General features: G+C 46.3%; 1 protein-coding gene across 1 annotated transcript; it reads right to left on the bottom strand.

The window, feature by feature from the left end:
* Window positions 1-12869: 12869 nt before the first annotated feature.
* LOC123441954 lies at window positions 12870-15582 on the bottom strand. Its single transcript, XM_045118112.1, has 5 exons — window positions 15103-15582; window positions 14755-14886; window positions 13185-13307; window positions 12993-13024; window positions 12870-12888 (listed from the first exon to the last, which is right to left on the bottom strand). Exons 1-5 carry the CDS (start codon window positions 15580-15582, stop codon window positions 12870-12872), a joined length of 786 nt encoding a protein of 261 aa, XP_044974047.1.
* Between the last annotated feature and the right edge of the window lie 645 nt (window positions 15583-16227).

The following is a 16227-nucleotide window of genomic DNA, read 5'->3' as shown; positions in this document are numbered from 1 at the left end:
TTGGGTGCTGCCTATATCCCTCCACCTTCCTCTCATTCGTAGAGGAAGCATTCAGAACACACTCTTCATTGCCAAAACCATTTTTCTGAGAGAGATCCACCTACTCATATGTAGAGATCAAGATTGTCGGCGACGACGAGGTCGACACCTATGGGAATCAACGTGAAACCCTTTTGATCGTAGGGCGAGGAGAAGTGACGTGAAGAGCAGAGCTAACACTCAGCACCCGGCAAGCCTTTTTACCCAGGTTCTGGCCGCTTACGCGTAAAACCCTACGTCCTCCTTGTCTGGTTGTATTAAGCGTTTTGTTGTTGATTGTTACAGTGACCGTTGATGATCGCCTTATGGGTCGATGTCCAAAAAGTCTAACCCCTGGCGAAATGAGCTAAGGGCCTCCTTTTATAGACAAAGGGGTCACCTACAGTGCTCGGTGGCAGGTTCACGAGGAGTTACAGTGAACCTAGGGAGGTGCTTATCCATCTACCGCTGTCAGTTGCATTAAATGCACGTCTTGTCCTTGTCTGTTATGTGCTGGTGAAAACACGTATCCAGGTGTTTCGATACATGGACGCTGCAGTGGCGCATGCGGAATGTGCTCACACTTGGGGGCGGTGGCACTATGGCAAGGGCTGTTGCCCACTAGTGGGCAGGCCCGTCATCCCGACAAGGAGCTTGCCGGGGTCTTAAGTCTTCGTCCCGGCAAGGGAGCTTGCCGGGGGCTTCGGTCATCATCCCGAGAAGGGAGCCTGCCGGGGTCTTGTACTTGGTGAGTTCATCACGCCCACCAAATGGGCGCGGCCTTGGTCATCTTCCCGGCAAGGCAGGCTTGCCGGGCCTTGATAATCTTGGGGGTTGCATCTTGGCTGGATCCTGCCATGCCCTGCCGGCAGGGGCTTTTCGCGCCCGTGCACAAGTGTGGGGCACTAGGGACCCCAGTCTTTAGTGCACCGACAGGAGCCCCCGGGACTAGGCCACACACGCATGCGAAGCGTTGTTGGGCGAGGCCCAAAGAGGTGCACGGGCTTTCGTGGCTGGATCCGCTCGCGATTGCTTTTCCCCACGTCGTGCCTTGGACAAGCGAAGTGGGAGGTCGTGCGTGGAGTGGTCTTTCCACCTCCTGAAACGCCTCTGCCATGCGCGTGGCATGCGCAGTTACGGATGGACAGGTGGCAGACGTGGCCTTAAAAGGCGCGGTAGTGGCTGGGCCCGCCTGTGCATGCATTGGTGCAGCAGGGCGGTTCCCTGTTCGCCCATGAGCACGAGCGATTGGGCGAGAGGGGTGGTGGCTTCTGGAGCAAGGGAGGCTAGCCCCTGCGCCCCGTCCTATAAATTGGGAGGGTTTGCGAGGCGTTTTGCTCACCCAACTCCTCCTGAATCCACCAACTCCTCAGCCTTGGTCTTCAGAGTCTTCTTCTGTCTGTAGGTGGCGCTCGCCCCTAACCATGGTTAGGGGACGGGGTCGTCCACTGTCGGCTACTAGGACGGCGAGAGGATCCCGTTTGGATCATGCCACAACTTCTAGGGGCGCCGCGGAGGAGGAAAGCCCGAGCGCCCGTGGCGGAGCAAGGGAGAGGGGTCGCGGTCGTCGTGCAGGTCGAGGTTGGGGGAGGCGGAGTGCTACTCCAGCACCTCCGCCTTCCCCGAGGCTTGCTCCTATGGCGGTCCACGTTGGAAGGAACGCTATGGAGTTCCTCATCCAGTTACGAGGACCCATCCGGTCCCGCCTCCGACTTCCTGGTGTCTTCGTCGAGGAAACGGAAGGAGAGGGGTCCTCGACCCTGTGGCTTCGCATGCATGGATGCGGCAATGGTGCCGTGCCGGTGGTCGCGAAGCGTACTGTGCCTCGGACCCTGTTCCTCGGCTGCGGGTGGAAAAGCTTCGCCCGCGCCCACAGCCTCTGGAACTGGCACGTTCTCCGCTCCAAGAAGATAGCGGATAACATGCTCTCCATTAAGTTATATGGGAGCTCAGGTGCGCGTCTCGGCTGCTGCGAAGAGAGCTCAAGCGGGACTGAAAGCCCTTCTTCGCGTGGGAGTGACGAGGAAGGGACGACTGGTGACGACATCGGAAGCGGGTCAGGACCCCTTCAGACATTGTATGCACACGGGGACCTACCCTCGGACTAACCGCCGGCCGTACCATCACCGTCAGTCCGCCGCTCGCTCCCTGCCACACCGAAATGACCGGAGCTGCCTCATCTTCCCGTCAGCGCCCGTACTTCTGCTCCTCCATCTCTCCTGGGCTCATTCTCCTTCGCGCAGTGCTGGTCCCGGAGGAAACAGTCTGGATCGCACGGAGGGCCACTCCATGTCTTCCTGGGCTCCGGTCCGACGAGCGTAGTTCCTCGCCAAGGACAATAGTTCTAGGTTAGAGTAGATCATATCATCCATGTAATATGTTTGAGAGTATCCCAAACAAATGAATGAAAAGACAGTTTTCTCTTTTTCAGATTCCATGCTTTGTATCATTTGTCTTTGCATTTTATGGGAGCTTGCTGGCAACTACCGGCAAGGCTCCTTGCCGCGTTTAGTGCAACCATAGAAATCGTCAAGCGCAGCTTGAGACGAAATCAGGTGCTACGTAGCCGCTTGCTCTGTTGATCAGGTTCGAAATAGTTTGAAGGCGCTGTGTGGCTGTTCAGGTCATTTGAACAAGTTCGAAACAAAGACAAGGCGCACTGATCTTTGGAAAGGTCCCAATATGCGCACATTCCACACACAAAGATTGGAAACTTTTAAAGGGAAACAGAGAATCTATCTACTTCAGATCTGAATCTTAAACTTAAAACTTATCTACTCACGTCGTGGTTGCATGGTGCTTGAATATTTTGCCGGGGCGTGGGGGTCCCCGGCAAGCAGGAAATTACCGCTCCCGGTAGCTTTTTCCCCGGCAAAGACTTCTTGCCGATAGTCCGAGACCGTTGTTTGGAGAAAAAGTTGGCCAGGGTGTAACCCCTTTACTTTTCTCTTGCTAGGTTGTGCTTGCGGAGCCCCCGAGCGCTTCTTGGGCGACGATACGATGCTCTCAGGGGCACAACACTTAGCTGGAGTGCGCGCCTAGGCTTCAGGACCGTTTGGCGCATCCTCCACGACTATGCATCACTCCGCATAGGTGCGTCCACCAAAGTATGCATCGAGGCCTCTATGAAGCTCCCAGGTACGCGCTCGACAGTTGCGCGTTGGCCCTGAGTGACGCATCGGCCTGACGCCGCCGCCTTTGGAGCCTCTGCATTCCTGCCTCGCGCTCGCGCAGCAACGCACCCGCGCATGCCTTGGGAAGCCGTAGCAGAACAGAACAGAGCGCATGTGCACGCCTTGGGGAACCGCGGAGCAGCACCCAAACTTCCAAGAATCCGGTGCTGAGTTTGCTCAGATTCGCGCAAAAACTCCGCACCACCTACCTGGCGCGCCAAAGATGTCGGCGACGACGAGGTCGACACCTATGGGAATGAACGTGAAACCCTTGTGATCGTATGGCGGGGAGAGGTGACGTGAAAAGTAGAGCTAACAATCAGCACCCGACAAGCCTTTTTACCCAGGTTCGGGCCGCTTACGCGTAAAACCCTATGTCCTGCTTGTCTAGTAGTATTAAGCATTTCGTTGTTGATTGTTACAGTGACCGTTGATGATCGCCTTATGGGTCGATGTCCAAAAATTCTAACCCCTGGCGAAATGAGCTAAGGGCCTCCTTTTATAGGCAAAGGGGTCACCTACAGTTCTCGGTGGCAGGTTCACGAAGAGTTATAGTGAACCTAGGGCAGTGCTTATCCATCTACCGCTATCAGGTGCATTAAATGCATGTCTTGTCCTTGTTTGTGATGTGCTTGTGAAGACACGTATACAGGTGTTTCGACACCTGGACGCTGCGTTGGCGCATGCGGAATGCGCTGGCACTTGGAGGCGGTGAACTCATCCTGGCAAGGAGCTTGTTGGGGTATTGATTCTTCGTCCCGACAGGGGAGCTTGCCGGGGGCTTCGGTCGTCACCCCGACAAGGGAGCCTGCTGGGGTCTTGTACTAGGTGAGTTCATCACGCCCATCAAATGGGTGCGGCCTTGGTCATCTTCCCGACAAGGCAAGCTTGTCGGGGCCTTGATAATCTTGGGGGTTGCATCTTGGCTGGGTCCTGCCATGTCCTGCCGGCAGGGGCTTTTCGCGCCCGTGCACAAGTCTGGGGCACTAGGGACTGTTCGAAATATGCCCTAGAGGCAAGGATAAAATACTTACTATTATATTTCCTATTTCGAGATAATCGTTTATTATCCATGCTATAATTGTATTGAATGAAAGCATAGATACATGTGTGGATATATAGACAAAACAATGTCCCTAGTAAGCCTCTAGTTGACTAGCTAGTTGATCAATGATTGTTAAGGTTTTCTGACCATATGCAAGTGTTGTCACTTGATAACTGGGTCACATCATTAGGAGAATGATGTGATGGACAAGACCCAAACTACGAACGTAGCATGTGGTCATGTAATTTTGTTGTTATTGTTTTCTGCGTGTCAAGTATTCATTCCTATGACCATGAGATCATGTAACTCACTGACACCGGAGGAATGCCTTGTGTGTATCAAACGCCACAACGTTACTCGGTGACAATAAAGGTGCTCTACAGGTATCTCCGAAGGTGTCCGTTGAGTTAGCATGGATCAAGACTGGGATTTGTCACTCCGTGTGACGGAGAGGTATCTCGGAGCCCACTCAGTAATACAACATCACATATAAGCCTTGCAAGCAATGTGACTCAAGTGTTAGTCACGGGATCTTGTATTACGGAATGAGTAAAGAGACTTGTCGGTAACGAGATTGAAATAGGTATAGGGATACCGACGATCAAATCTCGGGCAAGTAACATACCCAAGGACAAAGGGAATGTTATACGGGATTATATGAATCCTTGGCACAGAGGTTCAACCGATAAGATCTTCATAGGATATGTAGGATCCAATATGGACATCCAGGTACCGCTATTGGATATTGACCGGGGAGTGTCTCCGGTCATGTCTGCATAGTTCTTAAACCCGCAGGGTATGCACACTTAAGGTTTAGTGACGTTTCGGTATAGTTGAGTTGTAGGTGTTGGTGATGGAATGTTGTTCAGAGTCCCGGATGAGATCACGGAAGTCACGAGGGTTTCCGGAATGGTCCGGAAACGAATATTGATATATAGAATGGTTTCATTTGGTCACCGGAAAGATTTCGGGCATTACCGGCAGTGTACAGGGAGTGACGAATGGGTTCCGGATCTTCATCGGGAGGGGCCCACCCACCTGGGAGTGAGCCTGGTGGCCTAAGGGTGGCGCACCAGCCGTTAGTGGGCTGGTGAGGCCAGCCCAAGTGGGCTACGACGCTAGGAAGAAAAAACCAAAGAGAAAAAAAAAGAGGGAGGTGGGAAGGAAGAGGAGGACTCCTCCTTCCCAAACTGAATTGGTGTTGGAGTCCTCCTCTCCTCCTTGGCCGGTGCCCTAGGGGCTCCCTTGAGCCCCAAGGCTAGCCCCTCCCCTCCTCCTATATATACTAGAGTTTTTAGGGGTTTTGAGACACAACTTTGCCACGTGTAACTCAAACCTATACGTCGTAGTTCTTCCTCTAGATCGGTTTTCTACGAAGCTCGGGCGGAGCCCTGCAGGAATAGATCATCACCGTCACTGGCACGCCGTCACGCTGCCGGAGAACTCATCTATTTCAGCATCTCTCTTGCTGGATCAAGAAGGCGGAGATCGTCATCGAGTTGTACGTGTGCTGAACGCGGAGGTGCCGTCCGCTCGGTGCTAGATCGGACTGGATCGTGGGACGGATCGTGGGACGAAGGTGATTTGAATCACGAAGTTGTACCACTACATCAACCGCATTACTTAACGCCCGCTTAGAGATCTACAAGGGTATGTGGATCCGATCTCCCTCTCATAGATGAACATCACCATGATAGGTCTTCGTGTGCGTAGAATTTTTTTTGTTTCCCATGCAATGTTCCCCAACAGTGGCATCATGAGCTAGGTTCATGCGTAGATGTAATCTCGAGTAGAACACAAAAGTTTTTGTGGGCGTTGATGTTTGATTTTCTGCTCTCCTTAGTCTTTTCTCGATTCGGCGGTATTGTTGGATTGAAGCGGACCGGACCAACATTACTCGTACGCTTATGAGAGACCGGTTTGATCGACCAACATACAACTCATTGCATAAAGATGATTGGCGGTGTCCATGTCTTCAACTTTAGTTGAATTGGTTTTGACCAAGGTGGTCCTTGGAGAGAGGTTAAATAGCAATTTGCACATCTCCGTTGTGGTTTTTGTATAAGTAAGATGCGATCATACTAGATACCCATAGCAGCCACGTAAAACATGCAACAACAAATTAGAGGACGTCTAACTTGTTTTTGCAAGGTATGCTTGTGATGTGATATGGCCAAAGACATGATGTGATATATTGGATGGATGAGATGATCATGTTGTAATAGTTAATATCGACTTGCACGTCGAAGCTACGGCAACCGGCAGGAGCCATAGGGTTGTCTTTAAACTAACGTTTGTGTTTGCAGATGCGTTTACTATATTTCTAGGTTGTAGCTTTAGTAGTAATAGCATACATAGGACGATAACATCGATGGTGGCACGATGATGGAGATCATGGTGTGGCGCCGGTGACAATGAAGATCATGGCAGTGCTTTGGTGATGGAGATCAAGAAGCACAAGATCATGGCCATATCATGTCACTTATGAATTGCATGTGATGTTAATCCTTTTATGCACCTTATCTTGCTTAAAACGACGGTAGCATTATAAGGTGATCCCTCACTAAAATTTCAAGATAAAATTGTGTTCTCCCCGACTGTGCACCATTGCAACAGTTCGTTGTTTCGAGACACCACGTGATGATCGGGTGTGATAGACTCAATGTTCACATACAACGGGTGCAAAACAGGTGCACACGCGGAACACTCGGGTTAAACTTGACGAGCTGAGCATGTGCAGACATGGCCTCGGAACACAAGAGACTGAAAGGTCGAGCATGAATCGTATAGTTGATATGATTAGCATAGAGATGTTTACCACTGAAACTATACTCAACTCACGTGATGATCGGATTTGTGTTGGTGAATTTGGATCATGCCACACTCAAGTAACTAGAGGGATGTCTATTTGAGTGGGAGTTTATTAGTAATATGATTAGTTAAACTCTAATTATCTTGAACATATTCTAAGTCCACTTTGCAATATTTTATGTTGTAGATCAATGGCTTACGCAGTAGCAACCTTGAATTTCAATACTTTCCTAGAGAAAGCTAAGTTGAAAGATGATGGTAGAAACTTTGTAGACTGGGCTCAAAATCTTAGGCTCATCCTACAAGCTGGGAAAAAGAATTATGTCCTTGATGCAGTGCTAGGAGATGAACCACCCGCTACGTCTCACCAAGATGTTTTGAACGCTTGGCAATCACGTAAGGAGGACTACTCAGTAGTTCAATGTGCAGTCTTGTATGGCTTGGAACCGGGACTTCAACGATGCTCTGAACGTCATGGAGCATATGAGAAGTTCCAAGAGTTGAAGTTTATCTTTCAGAAGAACGCCCGGATCGAGAGGTATGAGACCTTCGATAAATACTATGCTTGCAAGATGGAGGAGAATTTGCCTGTCAGTGAACATGTGCTCAAAATGTCTGGGTACTCAAACTGTCTAGCTGAGCTGGGGATTGAACTCCCGCAAGAGGCTATCACTGACAGAATTCTTCAATCACTTCCACGTAGCTACAAAAGCTTTGTGTTGAACTATAACATGCATGGGATGAAGAAGTCACCCGGTGAGTTATTCGCGATGCTGAAAGTCGCAGAGTCAGAACTCCGAAAAGAGCATCAAGTGTTGATGGTCAATAAGACCACTGGTTTCAAGAGAAACGGCAAAGGCAAGATGGTTAGCTCCAAGAAGGGTGGCAAAACTGTTGCTACCCCGATGAAGAAACCCAAGGATGGACCTAAGCCGGAAACAGAGTGCTATTATTGCAAAGGGATGGGTCACTGGAAGCGTAACTGCCCCAAGTATTTGGCTGATAACAAGGCGGCCAACGCCAAACCAGGTATATGTGATATACATGTTATCTATGTGTACATAACCAATTCTCGTAGTAGTGCCTGGGTATTTGATACCGGTTCTGTTGCTCATATTTGCAACTCAAAGCAGGGACTACGGAATAAACGAAGGCTGGCGACGGATGAAGTGACGATGCGCGTGGGAAATGGTTCCAAGGTTGATGCAATCGCCGTCGGCACAATCTCACTTCATTTACCATCAAGATTAGTTATGAACTTAAATAATTGTAATTTAGTGCCTGCGTTAAGCATGAACATTATATCTGGATCTTGTTTATTGCGAGACGGTTACTCATTTAAGTCATAGAATAATGGTTGTTCTGTTTTTATGAGTAATATCTTTTATGGTCATGCACCCAATGTGAGGGGTTTGTTCATATTGAATCTTGATTGTGATGACACACATATACATAACATTGAGACCAAAAGATGTAGAGTTAACAATGATAGCGCCACCTTTTTGTGGCACTGCCGCTTAGGTCATATTGGTGTAAAGCGCATGAAGAAACTCCATGCTGATGGGATTTTGGAATCACTTGATTTGGAATCACTTGACGCGTGTGAACCATGCCTCATGGGCAAGATGACTAAGACTCCGTTCTCCGGAACAATGGAGCGTGCAAGTGACTTGTTGGAGATCATACATACTGATGTATGTGGTCCAATGAGTGTGGAGGCACGCGGCGGATATCGTTATTTTCTCACCTTCACTGATGATCTGAATAGGTATGGTTATATCTACTTGATGAAGCATAAGTCTGAAACGTTTGAAAAGTTCAATCAATTTTAGAGTGAAGTTGAAAATCATCGTAACAAGAAGATCAAGTTCCTACGATCTGATCAAGGGGGCGAATATCTGAGTTTCGTGTTTGGTGCTCACTTAAGACAATATGGAATCGTTTCATAGTTGACACTGCCTGGAACGCCACAGCGTAATGGTGTATCCGAACGTCGTAATCGTACTTTGTTAGATATAGTGTGATCTATGATGACTCTTACCGATTTTTCGTTATCGCTTTGGGGTTATGCATTAGAGACAGTTGCATTCACTTTAAATAGGGCACCATCAAAATCTGTTGAGATGACACCATATGAGCTATGGTATGGCAAGAGGACAAAGTTGTCGTTTCTTAAAGTTTGGGGATGTGATGCTTATGTCAAAAAAATTCAGCCGAAAAGCTGGAACCCAAAGCAGAAAAGTGTGTCTTCATAGGTTACCCAAAAGAGACAGTTGGGTACACCTTCTATCTCAGATCTGAGGGCAAAGTGTTTGTTGCTACAAACGGAGCTTTTCTTGAGAAGGAGTTTCTCTCGAAAGAATTGAGTGGGAGGAAGATATAACTTGATGAGGTTGTGGAACCTTTGCTCCCTCTAGATGGTGGCGCAGGGCAGGGAGAAATCTCTATCGAGGCAACACCGGTTGAGGATGAAGCTAATGATGATGATCATGAAGCTTCGTATCAAGTTACTATCGGACCTCGCAGGTCGACAAGATCACGTATTGCTCGAGAGTGGTATGGGAATCCTGTCTTATCTATCATTTTGTTAGACAACAATGAACCTGCGAATTAGGAAGAAGCAATGGTGGGCATGGATTCCAATAGATGGTTAGAGGCCATGAAGTCTGAGATAGGATCTATGTTTGAAAACAAAGTATGGACGTTTATAAAGCTCGACTTGTGGCAGAGGGTTTTTCGCAAGTTCAAGGAGTTGACTACGATGAGACATTCTCACCGATAGCCATGCTTAAGTCCGTCCGAATCATGTTAGCAATAGCTGCATTTTTCGATTATGAAATCTTGCAGATGGATGTCAAAACGGCGTTCCTTAACGGTTTTCTTAAGGAAGAGTTGTATATGATGCAACCCGAAGGTTTTGTCGATTCAAAGAATGCTAACAAAGTATGCAAGCTCCAGCGATCCATTTATGGACTGGTTCAAGCATCTCGGAGTTGGAATTAGCGCTTTGATGAATATGCTAATACATGACGCTATTTTGATTAAAAACGTCATAACTTTTACGACGATTCCTGGATTGTCGTAACTTTTATGACGATTCCTGGATTGTCATAACTTTTACGACGATCCTAAATCATCGTTGGCAATCAAACCCAGTCCTACGTGGCAGTCCTACGTGGCAAAATTACGACGAAATCAAAACATCATGGCTAAAATCAGCCCAACCCATTTCAATTGATCACATGGGCTGGATTTATTTTTTGGGCCTTTTCTTGTTGGGCTTCTTTTTTGGCCTTAGCCTATTTACAGCCACTTCTAATATATATTTTTTCAAATTTTATGTATCATTATAATTTGGGCCCTGGCCTTTTAGTGCCCAAATACATTTGGTCCAGTTTCAGTTTTGGCCTTTTTTCATTTTTGAATTCAGCAACTTTTTGTTTCAGAACTTGGTTTCATTTCTATTTGTGCAACAAAGAGGGAATTCAAACAAGCCATGACACGGCAGTAGGTAAATTTGACAAACTTAATTAATATAAAAATGAAGACACGACAGTAGGTACATTTGACAAACTTAATTAACATAAAAATGAAGCAACATTGGGCAGCCCAAGCACGTGAGCTACACTACATGGGACTAGAGCTACCATTTCTACCAGGAACAGCTGCCGCTTAAAAGTCTTTCTACCATTTCTACCAACAACAGCAACCATCCATCATCAATCAATTACACCACCGTTCCAAAGACTTCAGATCCCCTCCCCTGCTGTTGCTCTTCTAATCCGTGTACGCGAAGTGTACCCGACCTTGAGCTTCTCAGCATTGGTAAAGTAGGAAGCCTTCTCCTGCAATTCATAATTCATTCAAACATTAGTGTGGTGCAAGGATGAAACATTAGTGTGGTGCAAGGCAACAGATCTCAGGATAAGAATTAACAAAAGAGGAATAGTTGAACTCATGCAAAATGGCAAGGCGGATATGGAAACTAATATTCGAGCAACAGTTTGAATCGATGAACATAGACTATACAAATCCTAACAAGTCTACAAACAGAACCCTAAACACCACCACAAGCATGTATTTCACGCATGCAGTACCGTCTAGCTCTTGTACGACCCACCTCTCTCTCCCCTTGGTTATGTTGCTAGCCTGAAGTGTTGCTACTTTGGTACACGATGGAAAGTGCAGAACCAAAACAATTTTGTTGCAGGTAGAACCAAGACAGTTGCTACACGAAAAGTCTTATCTCATTACAAGTTGATTAATTTAACATGGTGCTTCCGAACAAAGAAGTTCTTTGATTAAAATATTGAGGTATGGGGCTGGATACACACGGACACAATTGTTTCATTAGTGTTTTTAGTAGACTGTAGCCAACAGCTTTGACCATGGAAAGATCTTATGTGCGTGTAACTTAGGGAGACCGTCACACAGAGCTTATACAAATAAATTGCAAAGTTAAAAAACTGATTTTTACTGACAACTCTATAAAAATATACAAAACACGCTTAATATCTTACACATTTTTATAAGTATATTGTGAGGACATAGCGCCCACAATAGCATACGCGATTTGCAATCCGCTATACCGGCCCAAATCCATAGCGAGCCCGCTATCTGCTATTTAAAATCGTAATCCCAACACGAGTTAGAACGAGAACAAAGAGACACGGGCGGGAGCGAATGGAACCGACATGCTTACCATAGAAACCTGCCTGATGTTGGAGTCCTTCCTGATGTTGGAGTCCTTCCTAAAACTTTGTACGTCACGGCTTCATCATTCGTCTTGAACACACCCAACCTCCTCCTCACTGAAAAATGCAAAAATAACATTGTCAACTTTCTGAATTCTTTCATTGAGAAACTTCTAGAAATCACATTGTCAACTTTCTGAATTCTTTCGTTGAGAAACTTGTAGAAATCCAGCAAAAGACGAATCAGCATTCGCTCTAGGTATCTGTTAACATTAACAGGTGCCCAGGTAACAGCTTGTAAATTGTACATCAGGAATAAAGCATCAACTTTGTCAGGCGTATGAAATCGCTTAGGTTCGCTAGATAACAAAATGCACTGTCAATTTTCAATGCCCTGTTTTATTTAACATGACCAAACAAGTGTTTTATAGGCATATTATACAACAACAAAGGCACCCTAATGATAGCACATGCCCCTATCCAATGAATTTAAAGATAGCACTCTCATTGTATAGATCAAGCAGTAATGTGCATCATCTATTATCTAATATTCTTGCTAGGAGGAAAACCAACTTTCTGGGTAACCATTGTAAAACTCAACAGTACTGTCCAGAAACATTCTGAGGTTAAAATAATTAAAACTCTTCTGAGGTTAGACAGAAACCTAATCAGCCAATTTAACTAAACAGCGATGACAACAAACAAATAGACAGGCCAACCAATGAAACCAAAGAAGGATAATCTTGTATTCCAATTGACAACAAGTTTGAGTCATGACCCACGTTCCACAAGGAAATTGATAGGCCGACCAATGAAACCTAAAGAAGAATGATCCAATTGACAGCAAGTATACGTCAACACGTCTAGTCAATGTGCGTGCTAGCATCCGTCTAGTCATAATAAAGCGCGTCATGTTGTTAATTACACCTAGTCAAGAGTCAAGACAAGATCAACTTTCAGGAAAGTAGATGCACATTTCCACGACCAATTAAACATGCAATTCACATAACTACAGAAAACATGCAACACCACCGACCAGCTTCTTCCTCAAGATGCGGTCTATCTTCCAGCGATGGAAGATGAACAGAGAGTGTGACTGGTGCTGCTTTATATTGAGCAAATTCATCACTATGGGTAAGTCATCTTGCTGTAGGCAGAGTGGATAAAGAAACAGTCAGTGAACCTCAACTAGCAGTAGACACACTGAATCCAACTCTTAAATCATAAGAAATGACCAGCATGGCCCATTACCTGGGCTGCAGAAAGGGTGTCTCCTCTAAAGCCTAAAACAACAGTTATAAAATTTTAAAACCTTAATTAAACAACCATAAGAATCTTCAAAAAATTGACATTCTACAGCAGTTGGTTAATCTAGAGGCATAAATCATAGAAAATGCAAAATACAAGTAGAGTACAAATGATTGGATACAATAAGATAATTACTTTGAGCAAAGGATCGCCGGTGGCTAGGTTGCAGGCGTCACTGGAGAAGTCGAGCACGGTGATGCAGTCGGTGTGGCCCCGGAGGGTGTTGAGGTCGAGGTGGTGGTGCTTCTTGGCTGCCTCCTGGAAGAAAACACATAGTAGAGCTGAGACCACACTCACTTCACATTCCAATATATGTTTATGGAACTATGCATGTATAGATTCCAATAGAAAGTGCAGGAATGGATGCTCTCCTACAATACACTCCGAATCTAATCGGCGCAGGACAAACAAGACAAAAGACGACTATGATGGAGCAGGTGATTAACATTTAACAGTAGCAGCAAACGCGTGGACTTGATCGATTACTACTGCACGATAAAACCTCTCAGACATGCAAATGAACAAATTCACACAAGTAATCATATATAAATGGAAAAATAAAATATAGGACCTCTGCATCTGCACGTACATCGCTAGATCCATCTCGTTTTCACACAAGTATTCATATATCAGTAACAACACATTGCTGAAATGCTTTGCAGCAAATAATCTTGACCACTAAACTGAAAATCATATGTGGAGGTTAATAGGCTGAAGTGTACCGATGCCACATTGTGATCACTTGGTGGTGAACTTGTGATACGTATCTAAGGCATAGGCTAGACTAGCTTCACCAAATTCAGTTAAGCATCCAAACTTATGAAAGGGATTTTTTGAAAAGCAGTAGACTATATGTAGCTAGCAGAGGAAAACTCCAATTTGTGTTGGTTCTTTCTCTATATTATTTGTAATCACAATCACTTGGTGATAATTTGTGGTAAATCGCCTGTAAGCAATGCTAGAGAGGATAAAAAAGGACCAAGGCATCTACACATGCACCCAGCCAAAACTATGTCTAAGGTATTTATTTTAATGAACTCATTCATCATTTATTCAAAAGTAAACAAGTCTTACTGCACCTTAGTAGACTAACAATATTTCGAATAGGTATGAAATATCATAGTGGGAAAACAAAGCAACATCATAGTTGGAAAAGAAGTCGACTACTTGCTTGAAGAAACAAGAGAAAGAAATGAATCACCGGCAAAAAAAAGAGAAAAAAAAAGAAAGAAATGAAGATACACTGCGAGAGATATTAGATAAATATTTTATTGTTACAGTGATGCAAGACGACAATACTTTCAACATCGGTCACTACCACTTTCAGGTGAAATCTACTGAATGTATGACCAACAAAGATGTTGGCTCCCCTACCATTACACAACGTAACACATCCAAACCCAGCTGGACAACCCTGTTCATCTACTATGGTATCAAGCAGCACAACACAACACAGACCAGTTTGCTTGGAACAGCACCATCAACAGAGTTTGGTCGAGGAACAAATGAAAAGCTATTATCACATTACTATGAGGTATAACAATTACATTCTTTTATGCAATACGAATGATTAGAAACACATCTTCACTCCTCTTTCTTAATTGAGACTACACAAAATATGTAGATTATAACTGAAAAAGACCATATAGCTCACAGATACAGGGGAGCAAAGCAAAGGGGGAGGTATATATATACCTCAACAGACCTGCGATGGTGCTTTCCTGTCCGCCTGGCAGTCCCTCCAGAGACCAAGAACAACAGCTGGGATCATAACGCAAGCTGTCGCATGCATACCAAATATCCCCACATCCTCCATTACAGAACCGACCATTTCCCCCTGAAATGGTAGGATGAAAATGAAGTGATGAACACACATGGAAGTAAGCTACTACTACTACTACTACACATAAGGACAACCCGAACTACGAAATTAATTACTTAACATAACATATATGGCAACTTAACTAGAACATGCTGATAACACTTGCCTATGTACTGCTGCACTGCAATTTCAACGGGAATAAAGGTAACAGGGAGTTAATTTGCACGATACCTTCTTGAATCCCGAAGTGGACCCAGATACAACTGCAATCACGTAGGCCACGCACACCAACAGGACGGCAAGCGCGAGGAAAACAAGGAAGCTGTAGACGCACACCTTGAACGCCCCGTACATGAGCTCCTGGAGGAAGAGGAAGGGGGCGGAGCCCTCGCCCCAGGCGCGGCCCACCACGACCTGTGCAGCCGAGGCCGCGGAGGTGACCCACGCAGTGGCGAAGAACAGGCAGGCGAGGGCTCCCGCCGGGACGCAGAGGACGCACACGAGCACGAGCATCGGCGTGAGGGCGAAGCGCACCAGCACCAGCATCGGGGTGAGGGCTAAGCGCACGAGCACCAGCGCCACGACGACGATCCATGCCGACGGGGGCGGCATCGGCGGGGAGGGCAGCGCCGCGTTGGCGACGACCATCGGTACGGAAAACCCTGGTTGAGACGCGCAGCGAGGGGCGGCCCATGCCAGGATCCCCACCATGGCTCTACCACAGTTGCATAGGGAAGTGATGCGAATCAGGAGGAGAGGCGAAGTGGAGGGAGCTGGAGGAGGTCGCGGCGGCTGGGTGAGGTGAGCGAGGGGAGGGAGGTCCGGCGCGGTCGGTGGTGGAGAAGGGGCGCCGTGGGTGAGAGAGCGAGGGGGGCCTTCCCTCTTGGATAGGGTGGCGGCGTGGGGTGGACTCGGAGTGAGGTTGTGGGTGGATTTAGGGTTAGATGGGTTTAAATACCCCCGATTAGGTGGGCTGGATGGGGCCGGCCCAGTTTGGGCCAAGGGGGGTTTCTTTCCTCCTTTTTATTATTTGTTTCTGTTTTTATTTTATTATTTAAAAGCTTTAGTTTTATTTCATTTTAGCGCAATGAAACCCTTTAAAATTAATAGTTTCTAAAAAACAATTCTCCTAGGTAATATACGACACATTCGAACATTTTTATTTTGACATTCAAAAACTTTTATCGCTTGACTTTATTTTGAAATTCAAATTCGAACCGTTTGAACTAATGCGAGATCAACAATAGAAATCATGGTGACGTGGCAACACTAGTGTGGAATCACTGTAACTTAATTACATAAGTTACTATAACAACAGTTGAGGATGTCACGCCGACCTCCACCGAGCCCTCCATC

The sequence above is a fragment of the Hordeum vulgare genome, chromosome 3H (genome assembly GCF_904849725.1).
Source record: "Hordeum vulgare subsp. vulgare chromosome 3H, MorexV3_pseudomolecules_assembly, whole genome shotgun sequence".
Classification (NCBI taxonomy): Eukaryota; Viridiplantae; Streptophyta; class Magnoliopsida; order Poales; family Poaceae; genus Hordeum; species Hordeum vulgare.
Note: the sequence above shows the minus strand (reverse complement) of the source record. Positions and strands in the feature narration are given on the sequence as shown.